This window comes from Protomyctophum parallelum, assembly GCF_964188405.1.
Source record: "Protomyctophum parallelum genome assembly, chromosome: 15".
NCBI lineage: Eukaryota > Metazoa > Chordata > Actinopteri > Myctophiformes > Myctophidae > Protomyctophum > Protomyctophum parallelum.
Window position 1 is genome coordinate 2,771,069 of NC_139710.1, and position 19,287 is coordinate 2,790,355.

General features: G+C 48.4%; 1 protein-coding gene across 1 annotated transcript in view; it reads left to right on the forward strand.

The window, feature by feature from the left end:
* The window catches only part of fras1 (Fraser extracellular matrix complex subunit 1), a 161,604-nt gene that overhangs the window by 116,930 nt on the left and 25,387 nt on the right, over positions 1 to 19,287 (forward strand). Inside the window, 10 exon segments of the mRNA XM_083784744.1 lie at positions 550 to 847; positions 3,407 to 3,567; positions 6,904 to 7,051; positions 7,626 to 7,831; positions 8,959 to 9,115; positions 10,194 to 10,400; positions 12,282 to 12,469; positions 12,987 to 13,160; positions 18,137 to 18,241; positions 18,752 to 18,984. Coding sequence (XP_083640870.1) covers positions 550 to 847; positions 3,407 to 3,567; positions 6,904 to 7,051; positions 7,626 to 7,831; positions 8,959 to 9,115; positions 10,194 to 10,400; positions 12,282 to 12,469; positions 12,987 to 13,160; positions 18,137 to 18,241; positions 18,752 to 18,984 — 1,877 coding nt within the window.

Below are 19,287 nucleotides of genomic sequence, written 5' to 3' on the forward strand. Positions count from 1 at the left end.
GGATTTTATGTAGACAGCACTATAATTGCATTGTATATAGTCATAGCACGCCATAGTACATATGTATAGCATAGTAGTATATATTATTCGTTTCCAATTCTAATATATATATGTATAGTTTCATTATATAGATATTCCACTGTTACTTTCTTAGCTTACGCATGTTTCATGATAAATGCTTTTATGTGATGTATTCCCATGCTTTTTGTTCTTGCTTAATGTAAGTCGCTCTGGATTAAGAGCGTCTGCTAAATGCCTAAATTGTAAATTGTAAATTGTAATGCAGCCCCCTAGATGTGTCACAGCGCCCCCTAGATGTGTCACAGCGCCCCCTAGATGTGTCACAGAGACAAAAACATTTTAGGGAGCGTTCTACCCATTGTCTGAATACCAAAAATAATTAATATAGAAAATGTCATTACAATTTTGAATTTTCACATATAGTATTGCTTATAGCAGCTTTAAGTTTTTTTCCAGCAGATTCAGCGGTGTTTTATTTTTTGTAACATTTCCATCAAACCGTCCAATCCCGTTGTCTCTCTCTTGCAGGGCAGCAGCGCGCACGGCGGCCTGGAGTCGGGCTCGGACTACGTGTCGCGGCCCGTGGCGGGGTCCGCGGCGGGCCGCGTGGTGTTCGGCGCCGGCGTGCGCGTGTCCTCGTGCGACGTGCGCCTGGTGGACGACAGCGAGTACGAGCTGAGCGAGGAGTTCACGCTGCGGCTGGCCGAGCCCTCGCGGGGCGCCCGTCTGGGGGGCGTGGCCTCCGCCACCGTGGTCATCGACGGGCCCAACGACGCCTCCACCGTCTCCCTGGGCAACGCCACCTTCACGTACAGCGAGGACGCAGGTATGGGACCGTTTATTAGGGTTATCGTTACCTTCACGTACAGCGAGGACGCAGGTATAGGACCGTTTATTAGGGTTATCGTTGTCGTTATCCTGGGCAACGCCACCTTCACGTACGGCGAGGACGCAGGTAGGACCATTTAGTAGTATTATCGGTATCGTTATCGTTATTATTAACGCCACCTTCACGTACGGCGAGGACGCAGGTATAGGACCGTTTATTAGTGTTATCGTTACCTTCACGTACAGCGAGGACGCAGGTAGGACCGTTTATTAGTGTTATCGTTATCCGTTTATTACTTTGCTATTTTGCTACACAAGCTTTTCCTATAATGTAACATAATGGTTTGTGTTGTTATTTCAATTCAATTCAATTCAATAGGCTTTATCGGCATGACGTTTTACAAGTGTTGCCAAAGCACAATCACAGATATGACAAACAACAACATAACATAATAAAAAATAATATAAAATAAAGCAGGTGGTGCAGAAAATAAAACATGGCATACTGTATGTGTGTCCTACTGGTTGTCCCTTTTCCTGTGACAGGAATTTACATATTTTGCAGCCAAAACTGCACATTATTTCTGTTCCCCCAGAAGGACTGGTAATCTTTCCCTTTCTGTCATACTTCGGAAGTCTGGGAAATTTGTTTCAAATTTTGGGAAGAACTCCTCTCTAATATTTGTGTAGTTTTTACATTGTGTTAAGAAGTGTAACTCTGTCTCTATAGCTCCGTCATCACAGTGTGTAGTTTTTACATTGTGTTAAGAAGTGTAACTCTGTCTCTATAGCTCCGTCATCACAGTGTGTAGTTTTTACATTGTGTTAAGAAGTGTAACTCTGTCTCTATAGCTCCATCATCACAGTGTGTAGTTTTTACATTGTGTTAAGAAGTGTAACTCTGTCTCTATAGCTCCGTCATCACAGTGTGTAGTTTTTACATTGTGTTAAGAAGTGTAACTCTGTCTCTATAGCTCCGTAATTCACTGTGTTGTTATTTTTCTTAGATCAATCGTATGTTCCTGTTTTTTGTTTGACTATTCTGTTGTATTTTGCCTGTCTTTGTTTTTAATTCCTGCATGTAAGGCACTTTGTGAGTTTTAATAGTAACATAATATTAGTATTATCGTGTTATCGTTATCGTAATTATTGTCATCGTCATTGTTATTGTTATTATCATTATGTTTTTGGTATATATTTTTATATAAAATCAATTGTGCCCCACATTTTCAAGATTTTTCAAAAATTGCATATCTACAAGCTCGTAGCGCGGCACTAGATCTGCTATTTTTCAATAGCTAAAGCATAACATAATGCTTATTATTTTGACCTGAGGACGATTCTACAAATGTCTGACAATACGTAGTTCCAGAAGCAAAGATTTGAGTTAAAAACGTTTGCTCTGAAAGAATATAATATAAATCACATTTTCGCCACATTTTCAAGATTTTTCAAAAATAGCACGAGCTTGTAGATCTGCTATTTTTCAATAGCTAAAGTATAACATGATGCTTTTAAAACACCAAAAGGGCCTCCCGTCCTGAATGGGGTTAAAGTCAGTCAGATATAAATGATTTGTGTGTGTTAGCCTAGCCTAGCCTAGCCCCTTAGATAGCACTTTATGTAGACTTAGATAGTATTTTAGACAGACTTATAGCTTGTTACGTAGACAGCACTAGAATTGCATTTTATGTAGTCATAGCACTTTATAGTACACATGTATAATATACAATAGTATGTATAGTTAACATAGATACTCCACTGTTACGTTCTTAGTAAACGGACATGGGGAGACAGGGCCTTCGCAGTGGCTGCCCATTCTCTCTGGAACTCACTCCCAACTCACATCAGAGCTGCCCCCACCTTCCGAATGTTCAAAAGCACACTCAAAAGTTAAAACCCACCTTTTCAAACAGGCTTTCCCTACATAACCCCCCCCCCCCCCACACACACACACACACACACACACCCTTCTTCTTTGTCCCTCTTTTGATTTTGATTTCTAGTTTTTAACCTTTTAAACCTTTTTTAATAGTTTTCTAATAAATATGTCTGTACCTCTTTCTGTAAAGCGACTTTGGGTACCCAGAAAAGCGCTATATAAATCGTATATATTATTATTATTATTATTATTATTATTATTATTATTAGTTTATACATGATTCATGATAACTACTTTTTATATATGTGATGTATGCCATGCTTTGTTTTTGCTTAACCCATTCTGACCGGGCACCCATTTTGGTGTTGGCATCATGTTATGCTTTAGCTATTGAAAAATAGCAGATCTACAAGCTCATATCGCGCCACCGAGTGGCGCGATACGAGCTTGTAGGTCTGCTATTTTTGAAAAAATCGAAGAACGACTGACATTTTTAGAATCTGATCTCAGGTCAGAATGGGTTAATCAGACCAGTGTGTGTCCAGTGGAAACCTCGTATGAATCTGATCTCAAGTCAGAATGGGTTAATGTAAGTCGCTCTGGATCAAGAGCGTCTGCTAAATTGTAAATTGTTTCTCATACTTCCAACCTGATGGCTGCCCCTCCCCCCACCAGGTACCATAGAGATCCCGGTGCTGCGTCAGGGAACCGACCTGTCCTCGCTCACCTCCGTGTGGTGCGCCACTCGCCCGTCTGACCCCGCCTCCGCCACGCCCGGCCTGGACTACATCCCCAGCTCCAAGAAGGTGGAGTTCAAACCGGGCGAGACCCGACAGGTATGTGCGGTCCGCATCGCTGGCAAACCTGTTAGCTGCTTGAAACCTGGCACACGGAGAGAGAGTGGTCCACTGCTTCAGAGTGAGGGGAGAGGAGAAGGGTCTAGGTAGGATGCGTGGAGCGTTGTCCAGGGTGTTTTAGAGAAGGGTGAAGAGTCTGGGACGTGTGGAGCGTTGTCCAGGGTGTTTCAGAGAATGGAGAAGAGTCTAGGACGTGTGGAGCGTTGTCCAGGGTGTTTTAGAGAAGGGAGAAGAGTCTGGGACGTGTGGGGCGTTGTCCAGGGTGTTTTAGAGAATGGAGAAGAGTCTGGGACGTGTGGAGCGTTGTCCAGGGTGTTTTAGAGAAGGGAGAAGAGTCTGGGACGCGTGGAGCGTTGTCCAGGGTGTTTTAGAGAAGGGTGAAGAGTCTGGGACGTGTGGAGCATTGTCCAGGGGGTTTCAGAGAAGGGAGAAGAGTCTGGGACATGTGGAGCGTTGTCCAGGGTGTTTTAGAGAAGGGAGAAGAGTCTGGGACGTGTGGGGCGTTGTCCAGGGTGTTTTAGAGAATGGAGAAGAGTCTGGGACGTGTGGAGCGTTGTCCAGGGTGTTTTAGAGAAGGGAGAAGAGTCTGGGACGTGTGGAGCGTTGTCCAGGGTGTTTTAGAGAAGGGAGAAGAGTCTGGGACGTGTGGAGCGTTGTCCAGGAGGTTTTAGAGAAGCGAGAAGAGTATGGGACGCGTGGAGCGGTGTCCAGGGGTTTTTAGAGAAGGGAGACGAGTCTGGGATGCATGGAGTGCTGTCCAGGGTGTTTTAGAGAAGGGAGAAGAGTCTGGGACGTGTGGAGCGTTGTCCAGGGTGTTTCAGAGAAGGGAGAAGAGTCTGGGGCATGTGGAGTGTTGTCCAGGGTGTTTTAGAGAAGGGAGAAGAGTCTGGGACGTGTGGAGCGTTGTCCAGGGTGTTTTAGAGAAGGGAGAAGAATCTGGGACGCGTGGAGCGTTGTCAGGTTCAGGTTCAGGTTCAGGTTCAGGTTTATTTGTCATTTGTATAGATACAGAGTATACATACAATGAAATTTATTTTGCTCAGAGCACTCTCCGTCTTACATACACAGGACATAAACAAACATCTATAGTGCAAGAAAAGACAAAAAAACAGGAAAAGAAAAGTGCAAGTGAAGTGAAGTGCAATACAGTTCAAGGTCAGCTGTTCAGCAGCCTGACTGCCTGGGGGTAAAAACTGTTACTGAGACGGGTGGTACGAGATTTGATGCTCTGGTAGCGTTTTTTGGAGGGGAGTAGTTTGAACAGGGTATTTGCGGGGTGGCTGGTGTCTTCCATGATGTTATGGGCTTTTTTCATACAGCGAGTGGTGTAGATGTTATGGAGACTGGGTAATTCTGTAGTGCCGATGATTTTAGCTGCTGTTTTAATGGTCCTCTGCAACCTCTTGCAATCCTGAGCGGTCGTGTTACCGTACCACACTGTGATACAGCCAGTTAAGACACTTTCAATTATACAGCGATAAAAGTTCACTAGTCCTTTTGTACTTAAGCCAAATTTTTTAAGGCGCCTCAGAAAGTACAGTTAGAAGGGAGAAGAGTCTGGGGCGTGTGGAGCGTTGTCCAGGGTGTTTTAGAGAAGGCAGAAGAGTCTGGGGTGTGGAGGGACGGTTGGGACGGCGTGTGGAGGGACGGTTGGGACAGAGTCTGGGGTGTGGAGGGACGGTTGGGACGGCCTTCCTGCATTAATTCATGCGGTGGTGTTCTCCTGTTGTAGACGTGCAGTCTCACCATCATGGACGACGCTCAGAACCCGGCCATCGAGGGGTCCGAGTCCTTCGTGGTTTTCCTCTGCTCGCCGCAGGGGGCGGTCGGGACGGCGTGTGGAGGGACGGTTGGGACAGAGTCTGGGGTGTGGAGGGACGGTTGGGACAGCGTGTAGAGGGACGGTTGGGACAGCGTGTAGAGGGACGGTTGGGACAGCGTGTAGAGGGACGGTTGGGACAGAGTCTGGGGTGTGGAGGGACGGTTGGGACAGCGTGTAGAGGGACGGTTGGGACAGAGTCTGGGGTGTGGAGGGACCGTTGGGACGGCGTGTAGAGGGACGGTTGGGACGGCGTGTGGAGGGACGGTTGGGACAGCGTGTAGAGGGACGGTTGGGACAGCGTGTAGAGGGACGGTTGGGACAGAGTCTGGGGTGTGGAGGGACGGTTGGGACAGCGTGTAGAGGGACGGTTGGGACAGCGTGTAGAGGGACGGTTGGGACAGAGTCTGGGGTGTGGAGGGACGGTTGGGACAGCGTGTAGAGGGACGGTTGGGACAGCGTGTAGAGGGACGGTTGGGACAGCGTGTAGAGGGACGGTTGGGACAGAGTCTGGGGTGTGGAGGGACGGTTGGGACAGCGTGTAGAGGGACGGTTGGGACAGAGTCTGGGGTGTAGAGGGACGGTTGGGACAGCGTGTAGAGGGACGGTTGGGACAGAGTCTGGGGTGTAGAGGGACGGTTGGGACAGCGTGTAGAGGGACGGTTGGGACAGCGTGTAGAGGGACGGTTGGGACAGCGTGTAGAGGGACGGTTGGGACAGAGTCTGGGGTGTGGAGGGACGGTTGGGACAGAGTCTGGGGTGTGGAGGGACGGTTGGGACAGCGTGTAGAGGGACGGTTGGGACAGCGTGTAGAGGGACGGTTGGGACAGCGTGTAGAGGGACGGTTGGGACAGCGTGTGGAGGGACGGTTGGGACAGCGTGTGGAGGGACGGTTGGGACAGCGTGTAGAGGGACGGTTGGGACAGCGTGTGGAGGGACGGTTGGGACAGCGTGTGGAGGGACGGTTGGGACAGCGTGTAGAGGGACGGTTGGGACAGCGTGTAGAGGGACGGTTGGGACAGCGTGTAGAGGGACGGTTGGGACAGCGTGTGGAGGGACGGTTGGGACAGCGTGTGGAGGGACGGTTGGGACAGCGTGTGGAGGGACGGTTGGGACAGCGTGTAGAGGGACGGTTGGGACAGCGTGTAGAGGGACGGTTGGGACAGCGTGTAGAGGGACGGTTGGGACAGCGTGTGGAGGGACGGTTGGGACAGCGTGTAGAGGGACGGTTGGGACAGCGTGTAGAGGGACGGTTGGGACAGCGTGTGGAGGGACGGTTGGGACAGCGTGTGGAGGGACGGTTGGGACAGCGTGTAGAGGGACGGTTGGGACAGCGTGTAGAGGGACGGTTGGGACAGCGTGTAGAGGGACGGTTGGGACAGCGTGTGGAGGGACGGTTGGGACGGCGTGTGGAGGGACGGTTGGGACAGCGTGTAGAGGGACGGTTGGGACGGCCTTCCTGCATTAATTCATGCGGTGGTGTTCTCCTGTTGTAGACATGCAGTCTCACCATCATGGACGACGCTCAGAACCCGGCCATCGAGGGGTCCGAGTCCTTCGTGGTTTTCCTCAGCTCGCCGCAGGGGGCGGTCCTTCTGGAGCCCTACGAGGCCAACGTGGTCATCAGCGACACCTTCCAGGACAGTATGTACACGCCTGTGTTTTATTCAACTTCCAGGACCATCATAATGGCTCCTCCTATACGGTGTTGTCTTTGGCAAGTCTCTTGAATAGTTTTCCTTTAGTTTTATAGTCACATTTTAGTCACCCGGCATGTTTTAGTGTCTAGTTTTAGTCGACTAAATCTACTGTTGATTTATTCGACTAAAATGTATTTTGGCGGGCCTTGATGCCCTTGTAATGACGGATTTTACACGTGTCGCAGCGCGACCCGTTGTGAGCTTGTAGATCTGCTATTTTCAGCATGCAACCAAGTGTAAAATGACTTCTACTGGATCTCTTGTCCACTAGTCCCTTCCTAACATTTTAGTCTAGTTTTTATCTGTTGACGATATTGTCAGTATATTTTAGTCTTAGTTTTAGTCGTCGTAGCTTATACGTTTTCATTTAGTTTCCATTTAGTTTTCGTCTGTGGAAAAAAAGGCTAGTCGACGAACATTTTTCGTCAACTTCGTTTTAGTCGACGAAAACAACACTGCTCCTACAACAATGACATCACGACCCCCCCCCCCTCCTCTCCCTCCTCCCCCCCCCCCAGTTCCCAGCATGCAGTTCGAGAAGAGCTCGTACACGGTGAAGGAGAGAGAGAGCGTGCTCCACATCGCCGTGCGGCGCAGCGGCGACCTCAGCCACCGCTCCTCGGTCCGATGCTTCACACGCACCATGTCGGCCGCCGTGGGCGTCGACTTCACGGAGAGGACCAATCAGGACGAGTCCCGCGTCACCTTCCTCAAGGGAGAAACGGTACGGTTCGAGTCCCACGTCACCTTCCTCAAGGGAGAAACGGTACGGTTCGAGTCCCGCGTCACCTTCCTGGAGGGGGAAACGGTACGGTTCGTACCGTACCTACCCTAGGTGTCCCCTAGGGTAGGTACCCTCACATGTTCTCCCCCTGTCCCCTAGGGTAGGTACCCTCACATGTTCTCCCCCTGTCCCCTAGGGTAGGTACCCTCACATGTTCTCCCCATGTCCCCTAGGGTAGGTACCCTCACATGTTCTCCCCGTGTCCCCTAGGGTAGGTACCCTCACATGTTCTCCCCGTGTCCCCTAGGGTAGGTACCCTCACATGTTCTCTCCGTGTCCCCTAGGGTAGGTACCCTCACATGTTCTCCCCGTGTCCCCTAGGGTAGGTAGTGGGTACCCTCACAAAAAACAGGCCGTAATCCTGGTCACTAAACTGCCTCCCCCTGGCCAGCCGGGGCGCCTGATGGAGGGGAAAGGAACTGGTTGGAATAACGTGTTCCTACCACGCGCTACGTCCAACCAGGGAAACTCCCCCCTGTCGCGTGGAAAGGAGCAACCTGGACACAGGGGTGAAAAAATGGGTTACAAAATCGTGAGATAAAAAATGAATTCATAAAAATAATGTCAGTTTTTCTGAAAAACCTCATGTTTCTATAAAAGGTAAATATGGTGCATTTGTATACAGTACAGTAGCGCCTTTATCCATGCATTACTTTCACCCATTCACACCGATGTGTGCGTGTGCGTGCGTGAGTGTGTGCGCGTGTGTGCGAGCGTGTGTGTGTGACTTAGATAGCATTTGATACAGACTTATAGCATGTTATGTAGACAGCACTATAATTGCATTGTATATAGTCATAGCACGTCATAGTACATATGTATAGCATAGTAGTATATATGTATAGTTTATATGTATAGTTTCATTATATAGATATTCCACTCTTACTTTCTTGGCTTACGCATGTTTCATGATAAATGCTGTTATGTGATGTATTCCCATGCTTTTTTGTTCTTGTTTAATGTAAGTCGCTCTGGATTAAGAGCGTCTGCTAAATGCCTAAATTGTAAATTGTAAATTGTGTGTGTGTGTGTGTGTGTGTGTGTGTGTGTGTGTGTGTCCCGTGCAGGTGAAGAACTGCACCGTGCACGTCAACGACGACTCCGTGTTCGAGCCAGACGAGGAGTTCCAGGTGCATCTTGGGACGCCGCAGGGCGACCACTGGGGCGGCGCCATGGTGGGCGTGAACGACATCGTCACGGTTACCATCACCAACGAGGAAGACGGTACGATATGCCATCACTCTGACGCACGCACGCACGCACGCACCCTGACCACCCCTCTTAACCCTCTTATGGCCCCTTGATGTTATTGACGTAATTGTTTTATTCCCTGTAATCGGGGGCTTAACCCATTCTGACCTGAGATCAGATTCATACGAGGTTTCCACTGGACACACACACACTGGTCTGATTAACCCATTCTGACCTGAGATCAGATAAAAAAAAATGTCAGTCGTTCTTCGACTTTTTCAAAAATAGCAGACCTACAAGCTCGTAAGCGCGCCACTCGGTGGCAAAGCGAGAAATGAGAAAGCGAGAAATGGGAAAGCGAGCTTTCTCATTTCTCATTTCTCGCTTTCTCATGTCTCGTGTGTGTGTGTCCACAGCCCCCACCATAGAGTTCATGTTAATGTGTGTGTTGTCCCCCCCCCCAGCCCCCACCATAGAGTTCATGTTAATGTGTGTGTTGTCCCCCCCCCCAGCCCCCACCATAGAGTTCATGTTAATGTGTGTGTTGTCCGTCCCCCCAGCCCCCACCATAGAGTTCATGTTAATGTGTGTGTTGTTCCCCCCCCAGCCCCCACCATAGAGTTCATGTTAATGTGTGTGTTGTGTGTCCCCCCCCCCCCCAGCCCCCACCATAGAGTTCATGTTAATGTGTGTGTTGTTCCCCCCCCAGCCCCCACCATAGAGTTCATGTTAATGTGTGTGTTGTTCCCCCCCCCCCCCCCCAGCCCCCACCATAGAGTTCATGTTAATGTGTGTGTTGTTCCCCCCCAGCCCCCACCATAGAGTTCATGTTAATGTGTGTGTTGTGTGTCCCCCCCCCCCCAGCCCCCACCATAGAGTTCATGTTAATGTGTGTGTTGTTCCCCCCCCAGCCCCCACCATAGAGTTCATGTTAATGTGTGTGTTGTTCCCCCCCCCCCCCCCAGCCCCCACCATAGAGTTCATGTTAATGTGTGTGTTGTTCCCCCCCCCCCAGCCCCCACCATAGAGTTCATGTTAATGTGTGTGTTGTCCCCCAGCCCCCACCATAGAGTTCATGTTAATGTGTGTGTTGTGTGTCCCCCCCCCCCAGCCCCCACCATAGAGTTCTCCCAGGCGTCCTACGCTGTGCGCGAGCCCCCCGGGGGGGCCGACGGGGGGGTGGAGGTCCTCTCCGTCAGGGTGCAGCGCACCGGAGACCTGCAGCGCACCTCCAAGGTCCGCTGCAGCACGCGGGACGGATCGGCCCAGTCCGGACTGGACTACAACCCCAAGAGCCGCGTGCTCAAGTTCCCACCCGGTGAGTCCTGGAGCTCATATACAGTACAGTACAGTCCCACTCGTTTGTTCCTCAATCTCAAAATGACATTTATCAGAACTGGTATAGGTACCTCTGTTAGACACACCCACAGACACACCCCCAGATTCTCAGCCACACCCACAGGTGTATTTTAACCCATTCTGACCTGAGATCAGATTCATACGAGGTTTCCACTGGACACACACTGGTCTGATTAACCCATTCTGACCTGAGATCAGATCCTAAAAAATGTCAGTCGTTCTTCGATTTTTCAAAAAATAGCAGACCTACAAGCTCATATCGCGCCACTCGGTGGCGCGATATGAGCTTGTAGATCTGCTATTTTTCAATAGCTAAAGCATAACACGATGCTAACACCAAAATGGGTGCCCGTTCAGAATGGGTTAATATGTGGAGTGGCTATTCAACCACCTGCAATACTGCAATATAGAAATACATTGAAATACATACTGTTACAAGTAACATTTACTTGAGTAAAAGTACAAAGGTATTTTAATCAAGGTGTACTTAAAGTACCAAAAGTATTGTGCAGAATGTCCCATTTCAAGTTTTCAAATGTATACAAATCTTTTGAAAATAGCAGATCTACAAGCTCATAATGTGGCACATCACGACATATTGTGAGCTTGTAGATCCACTATTTTTGAAATACCGTCTGGAGCTCATATACACACACACCGTCTCGCTCTCTCATGTCTGAAGGCTCATACATAAACACACGCACACACACACGCACGCAACGCTGCAGTATAACCAACCCACTGAGCAGTAGACGGCTATTAGACGTGCGCGTCTAAAAATGGGATAAAGAAACGTCTAAAAAGTGAAAGACGTTGCTTAGTGGTTGTTTAAACGTCTATATATAGACCGTCTATATATAGACCGTCTATATATAGACGTCTAATCAACCGCTAAGCAACGTCTAATCTAAGAATAGACGTCTAAACAACTTAAATTTTTAGACATTTTTTAATCCCATTTTTAGACGACCCTTTAGACGAATATTAGACGTCTATTAGACCAAAAGATGCTCATTGAGAAAGATGGTCGGAGGATGGGCGAACTTCAGAGGTCAAATGGTACACAGAGTCTACAAATGGTTGGCGTTGGTTTTGCTTTTCGCTCTTCTTGTTGCTGGGATAAAGAAAGGTCGATAAACAAAGTAGATTTTCTCCTGATTTTTGTCTCGCTTAAAAGAAGCCATTTTACTATGAATTTCTTGTGAATACTGTGTGCCTTGACGATTGGGTCCAGTAGTTAGTTCAGTGACCAATGGAGTTAACCCATTCTGAACGGGAACCCATTTTGGTGTTAGCATTATGTTATGCTTTAGCTATTGAAAAATAGCAGACCTACAAGCTCATATGAGCTTGTAGGTCTGCTATTTTTGAAAGATCGAAGAGCGACTGACATAGAAGACATTTTTAGAATCTGATCTCAGGTCAGAATGAGTTAAGGAATGGTTCAGAGGCTGTGTTCACCAAAGCGACCCAAGGAAGCTTTGAGAAGGAAGAGAAGTGGTCACTAAAATGTTAGGAAGGCACGAGTGGACAAGAGATCCACTAGGAAGGGACTAGTGGACAAGAGATCCACTAGGAAGGGACTAGTGGACAAGAGATCCAGTATAAGTCATTTTACACTTAGATCTGCTATTTTCAGCAAGTGTAAAAACAGTCATTACGACGGCATCAAGGCCCGCCAAAACACATTTTAGTGGACTGTAGATTTTGTCGACTAAGATCTTGTGACATTTAGTCGACTAAAACTAGACTAAAACACTAAAACATTTCCAGGTGACTAAAATGTGACTAAAACTAAATGAAAACTATTCAAGAGACTAAAACTCTCTCTCTCCTCCAGGATTGGACCACATGCTGTTCAAGGTGGAGGTTCTGTCCAATGAGGAGAGAGAGTGGCACGAGTCCTTCACGGTGGTCCTGGGCCCCGACGACCCGCTGGAGGCCGTCCTGGGCCGCGTCACCACGGCGACCGTTACCATTCTGGACCAGGAGGCCGCGGGCAGCCTCATTCTGCCTGCCCCCCCTCTGGTAAGACCCCCTGCCCTGCCCCTAACTCACCCCCTCTCGTAAGACACACCCCCTCTGGTAAGACACACCCCCTCTGGTGAGGCAGCCTCACCCTGCCCGCTGTCCGCGGTGTCAATCAGATCGGCGATGTTCGGAGGTCATTTCTGATTTTGCGGTGATCGCGATTAGAATATTGGCCTCTTCCTCGGGCAAGGATGGACGTCGCCTTAGCTCGCTGGCATTAGCTGGCTTATTGCTATTAGCATTAGCTGGCTTATTGATATTAGCATTAGCTGGCTTATTGATATTAGCATTAGCTGGCTTATTGCTATTAGCATTAGCTGGCTTATTGCTATTAGCGTTCAAGATGGCGACAAACCGCGCCATACCAAAACCGCTACTCATCACGTGGCACCCAAGCTGCCGCCGCCACTTTTGTCCACCGGTTGGCACTCAAAGTGTTCAATGGGTTCACGGAAATGGAACCGTGGGTCCCTTTTCACCTCCTCCTCCCCGTCATCCCTCCGCTCTCCACCAGGTGGTGTCGCTCTCCGACTACGACAACGTGGCCGAGGTGACCAAGGAAGGCGTGAAGAAGAAGAGCCCGTCGCCCGGCTACCCGCTGGTCTGCGTCACGCCCTGTGACCCGCACTACCCCAAGTACCCCGTGATGCGCCAACGCTGCCAGGAGGCAGGCATCAACCAGACCCAGGTACTGATATAGTTATACTAGTAGAATACTCGTAATGTACTAAGTACATTATACTTAACCTTATACATCAACCAGACCCAGGTACAGTGGGCTGTAGTAATATAGTTATACTAGTAGTATACTAGTAGTAATACAATTTACAATTTAGACATTTAGCAGACGCTCTTAATCCAGAGCGACTTACATTAAGCAAGAACAAAAAAGCATGGGAATACATCACATAAAAGCATTTATCATGAAACATGCGTAAGCTAAGAAAGTAACAGTGGAATATCTATATAATGAAACTATACATATAAACTATACATATATACTACTATGCTATACATATGTACTATGGCATGGTACTATGGCAGGGGTCGGCAACCGACGGCTCAAGAGCCGCTTGCGGCTCTTGAGCACTCCCCTAGTGGCTCCCTGTAGCATTACAAAAGAATCTATGAAAATGTATAATGTTTATTTTTTCACATTTTTATTTTTCATTTATGGTTTCTGTAGGAGGCCAAACGTGACAGAAACATTCTTAAGTTTCCCAATTTTGTAAAAAGTGTGTAGAATAAATATTATGATGGATTGCCTGTATGCTTAATCTGCAGTATAGCCCTGAAACATGACTGTCAGTCATGACGCAACAGCAGCCTGTTTTACGCAATCGCAGTCCAAACGTGTATATAAACATTCCGATTTAAAATATAAAGTCCTCGTCACATGTGCCACGGGAGTTAGAAATGTGCTGGTACAGCGATTAGCATTGCTGCATCCCGCGTTGTTTAATAAAAAGCATTTTTATCCGAGCGCCCCTTTTCTCAAACGGGGTTGGGAAACAGTTGCACACCGGGTGGGGGCGCGTAGTTGAAAGCCAATGGCCAGTAAATAACTGCTCGGATAAAAATGCTTTTTATTAAACAACGCGGGATGCAGCAATGCTAATCGCTGTACCAGCAACATTCTAACACCCGTGGCACATGTGGCGAGGACTTTATATTTGGAATCTGAATGTTTATGTACACGTTTACAATGTAAATGTAGCGATTGCGTAAAACAGGCTGCAGTTGCCATGACGCACCATGGCTAAATCTGCAGTGACAAACTATCAAACAATAAATAAAACGTGGCAAGCCATTCACAGACGGTGACGAAGGAGTCATATAGACGTTTTATTATCTCCCGGGTTGCAACGAAACAGCAAAGCAGCAGCCAGCAGTGGTGGAGTTTAATTAGCTGCGATCCACTTCTTAAAAGTTTGCTCCCTTCTGCCTTCCCACACACTTGTGTGGAAAACATGGAATGCTCTTCCAGACAATTATGTGAACATGAAGAAACTCGCATTTGGAGTATTATCCATCTTTGGATCAACGTACTTTTGTGAGCAGATATTCTCAAACATGAACTACATTAAATCCAAATACCGCACACGCCTCACCGATGAGAGCTTGCAGTCGTGTGTGAAGATTAAAGTGACATTTTACATGCCCAATGTTGAGAAGCTCTCCAGCGATGTCCACACACAGAAATCACATTAAACGGGTAAGAACACAATGCAAAAAACATGGCATAATAATGGAGGGTGCGTTGACTGCGTTCGGAAATGCGCACCGGGAGCGCACTCGCCTATTAGTTTGCATTGCACAGTGTGCTATTTCCGAACGGGCTTGAACCATAGCGCACTTTTTATTTTGATAGATAGGCTAATATCCACTTGCAGCCCTGTTGTCTTCATTATATAAGCATTTTAAGGATTACATTTTTTTTGCGGCTCCAGATAGATTTTGAATTAATTTTTTTGGTCGAAAATGGCTCATTCAACATCTTGGGTTGCCGACCCCTGTACTATGGCATGCCCCTAAGGTCTTCCACTGCTGGCCTGCTCGCTTTTCCTAAAGAAATGGCAACAAAAAAATACGGGGAAGCAGCTTTTTGCTTCTACGGGCCGTCGGCATGGAACAAGCTCCCACTGTACCTTCGTCAGGCAGCCTCTGTAGACATTTTTAAAGCTCAGCTCAAGACCCACTTCTACAACATTGCTTTTAATTGATCTTTAATTTTTTTGTTATTCATGTCCTCACTGTATTGCATTACTGCTTGTTTTTTAATGTCGTTGCCTTGCTTTTCTTTTATTCTGCATTGTTCTGTAAAGCACTTTGAGCTGCATTTCATGTCATGAAAGGTGCTATACAAATAAAGTTTTATTATTATTATTATTATGACTACATACAATGCAATTATAGTGCTGTCTACATAACATGCTATAAGTCTGTATCAAATGCTATCTAAGTCTACAGAAATGCTATCTAAGGGGGTAGGGTATTTACTTACCCTACCCCCTTAGATTTATTTATAGAGCACCTTTCACAGACAATTACAGTCACAAAGTGCTTTAACAACAATAAAATGAAAACAAGTCTAAATAGTCAATAAAACAAGTTAAGAACTAAATCATTAATAAAGTAAGACAAAATAGAAAATAGAAAAAAGTAGAGTAAAAATAAAGCAATCAACATTTAACCAGGCCGGCTATGGAAAGGCCTGTTTAACCCTCTAAGACCCAGCGTTGCTTTTTAGCAACAATTTGATTTTATTTAATTAAAAATTAATAAAAGGCCTGTTTTAAAAAGGTGAGTTTTAGTTTAACCAGGCCGGCTATGGAAAGGCCTGTTTAAAAAGGTGAGTTTTTAACAGTCCTTTGAAAATGTCCACAGAGTCCATAGTTCTTAGGTGGAGTGGAAGCTCATTCCATAGCCTAGGGGCAAAACCTGCAAAGGCTCGATCGCCTTTGGTTTTCCGCTTTGTCTGAGGAACAACCAGCAAAGCCTGTGATGTGGATCTCAGTGACCTTCTGGGCCATGGGATGTGGATCTCAGTGACCTGCTGGGCACATACGGCTGGAGCAGGTCAGAGAGATAAGGAGGTGCCTGGCCATGGAGGGCTCGGTGTGTAATGACTAGAGTCTTAAAATGTATTCTGTAATTAACTGGGAGCCAGTGTAGGGAGGCAAGGACGGGTGTTATATTAAAATGTATTCTGTAATTAACTGGGAGCCAGTGTAGGGAGGCAAGGACGGGTGTTATATGACATTATCTCCTGGACCTGGTCAGCAACCTATAGCAGCTGTATTCTGAACCAGTTGTAGGCGACCTAATGCGGTTTTAGACAGACAGGTAAACAGAGAGTTTAATCAAGACGTGATGACACAAATGCATGAATAATAGTTTCTAACTCCGGGTGTGAAACAACTGATCTTAGTTTGGCAATGTTACAAAGGTGAAAAAAGCAGGTGCGCGATACAGAATTTACGTGTTTGTCCAAAAGCATGGACTGATCTAAAATAATGCCAAGGTTTCTGGGGTTGGTGGATATGTTCTGTTTAAGTAGCCTGAGCTAACGTGTTAGGTTTCTGGTCTAGAGGGGCGGGTCGCGGCTCAGATTTGCGCACGCCCTGATTGGATCTCATCGATCTGTCCGTCACCCCCGGCCCCTCCTCTCCCCCCTAGTGCAGCGCTACGTCACATAATTTGGAGCGACGCCCACCCGGAAGGGTTGACTCCCACTTTTAGACCAGAGCGGCCAATGCGTTCCTCCAGGCTTTCAATTTTTGCACCAACAAAAATCAAAGCCTGGTACCGAGGCTATGTTTTAGTGACCCAAGGCGATCGGCAATGACTTCAGCAACCCTACTAGGGGCAACAATTAGGACTTCCGTTTTGTCTGGATTCAGCTGCAAGAAATTGCTCGACATACAATTCTTGATAACAGTAATGCATTCGTGGAGTATGGTGATCATATTATCCATTTTATCTGGTTTGAAAGAACAGTATAATTTAATATCATCAGCATAGCAGTGATAGGAGATTCCTTTGAAGGTGCTAATAATGGTTCCGAGGGGAAGCATATATAGGGCAAACAGGAGTGGGCCTAGTAGTAGGGTAAGTGCTATGGGCCGTGATGGAGTCTGAAAAGGTGGGTTTTCAGACTACGGCGGAAGATTGGGAGTGATGCTGCAGTTCTGACTGCAATGGGAAGTGAATTCCACAGTTTTGGAGCCAGAAGGAAGAAGAGTTTAGGACGTGTGGAGCGTTGTCCCGGCGTTTTTAGTGAGGGTACTTCCAGCTTCCCTGTGTTGGCTGATCTGAGTGCGCGGGAGGGTTTGTAGGGTTCAATCATACTTGCAAGATATGGGGGAGCCATACCTTTGGTTGCTTTGAATGCCAGCATCAGAGTTTTGTATTCTGTGAGAATTTTGGCTGGTTGAAGACCAAGCAAGCTGCAGCATTTTGGATCAGCTGGAGAGGCTTAAGTGCACATGCTGCTAGGCCAGTAAGGAGGGAGTTACAATAGTCGAGTTTTGACAAGACTGTTGGATTAGGAGCTGGGCTGAGGAACGGTCTAATTCGTCGTATGTTATAAAGTGTGAACCTACAGGATCGAGTGACAGCTGTGATGTGAGTTTTGAACGAGAGCTGACTGTCCAGGACAACACCGAGATTCCTGGCTGTTGGGACAGACGTTACCAGGGCGTTGTCTACGGAGATAGTTACCTCCCGCATAGGGCAGGACTTAGCTGGGAAGAAGAGTTCAGCTTGAGGTGATTGGAGGACATCCACTGTGAGATGTCAGCCAGGCATGCAGTGATGCGCTCTTCCACCTGAGTGGCAGAGGGGGGGAAGGATAGAAACAGTTGTGTGTCATCGGTGTAGCAGTGATAGGATATATTGTGAGCAGAGATGATAGTGCCAAGGGATTTAGTGTACAGTGAGAAAAGGAGGGGACCAAGTACAGATCCCTGTGGGACCCCAGTTAATGCACTAAGTACATTATACTTAACCCATTTAGACATGAGGACAATTCTACAATTGTCTTCTAAATCTTGACAGTTTTCAGAAAATGTGGGGGACCCCCAAAAATAAATGTATTTGGCTGCCGACTCCCATCTGAAAATATGTTGTTCCCCCCCCTCTCTCCACCACTGCCCCCTACAGGTGCACTTCTCCTGGGAGGTGGCGGCGCCCACAGACACCAGCGGCGCCCGCTCGCCCTTCGAGACCGTCACGGACAGCACGCCCTACACCGGTGTCAACCACCTGGTGAGTTTGACTCCTTAATGTCACATACCTGCCATCTGAATTACAACCTGTACTATAATATAATCCTCCTCCTCCCCCCCTCTCCCTCCTCCTCCTCCCCTTCCCCCTCCTCCTCCCTCCCCCCCCCCTCCTCCCCCTCCACCTCCTCCCCCTCTCTCCCTCCTCCTCCTCCCCCTCCACCTCCTCCCCCTCCACCCTCCTCCTCCTCCCCCTCCTCCCCCTCCCCCTCCTCCTCTCCCCCTCCTCCCTCCTCCTCCCTCCCCCTCCTCCTCCTCCCTCCCTCCTCCCTCCTCCTCCTCTCCCCCTCCTCCCTCCCCCTCCTCCTCCTCCCTCCCTCCTCCCTCCTCCTCCTCTCCCCCTCCTCCCTCCCCCTCCTCCTCCTCCCTCCCTCCTCCTCCTCTCCCCCTCCTCCTCTCCCCCTCCTCCCTCCCCCTCCTCCTCCCTCCCCCTCCCCCATCTCCTCTCCTCCTCCTCTCCCTCCCTCCTCCTCCCTCCCTCCTCCTCCCCCAGGTCCTAGACAGCATCTACTTCAGCCGTCGGTTCCATGTGCGTTGCGTGGCTCAGGCCCGCGACCCGTCGGGCCACCTGGGCACGCCGCTGCGCAGCGAGGTGGTGACGGTGGGCACCGAGGGCGCCATCTGCCACACGCCCGTCACCACGGGCACGGCGCGCGGCTTCCAGGCGCAGTCCTTCATCGCCACGCTCAAGTACCTGGACGTCAAGCACAAGGAGCACCCCAACCGGTAGGACACGCCCCTAAATGTCCCCTTAACCAACCGGTAGGACACGGCCCTAAACCCTTAACCAACCGGTAGGACACGCCCCTAAATGTCCCCATAACCAACCGGTAGGACACGCCCCTAAACCCTTAACCAACCGGTAGGACACGCCCCTAAACCCTTAACCAACCGGTAGGACACGCCCCTAAACCCTTAACCAACCGGTAGGACACGCCCCTAAATGTCCCCATAACCAACCGGTAGGACACGCCCCTAAATGTCCCCTTAACCAACCGGTAGGACACGCCCCTAAATGTCCCCATAACC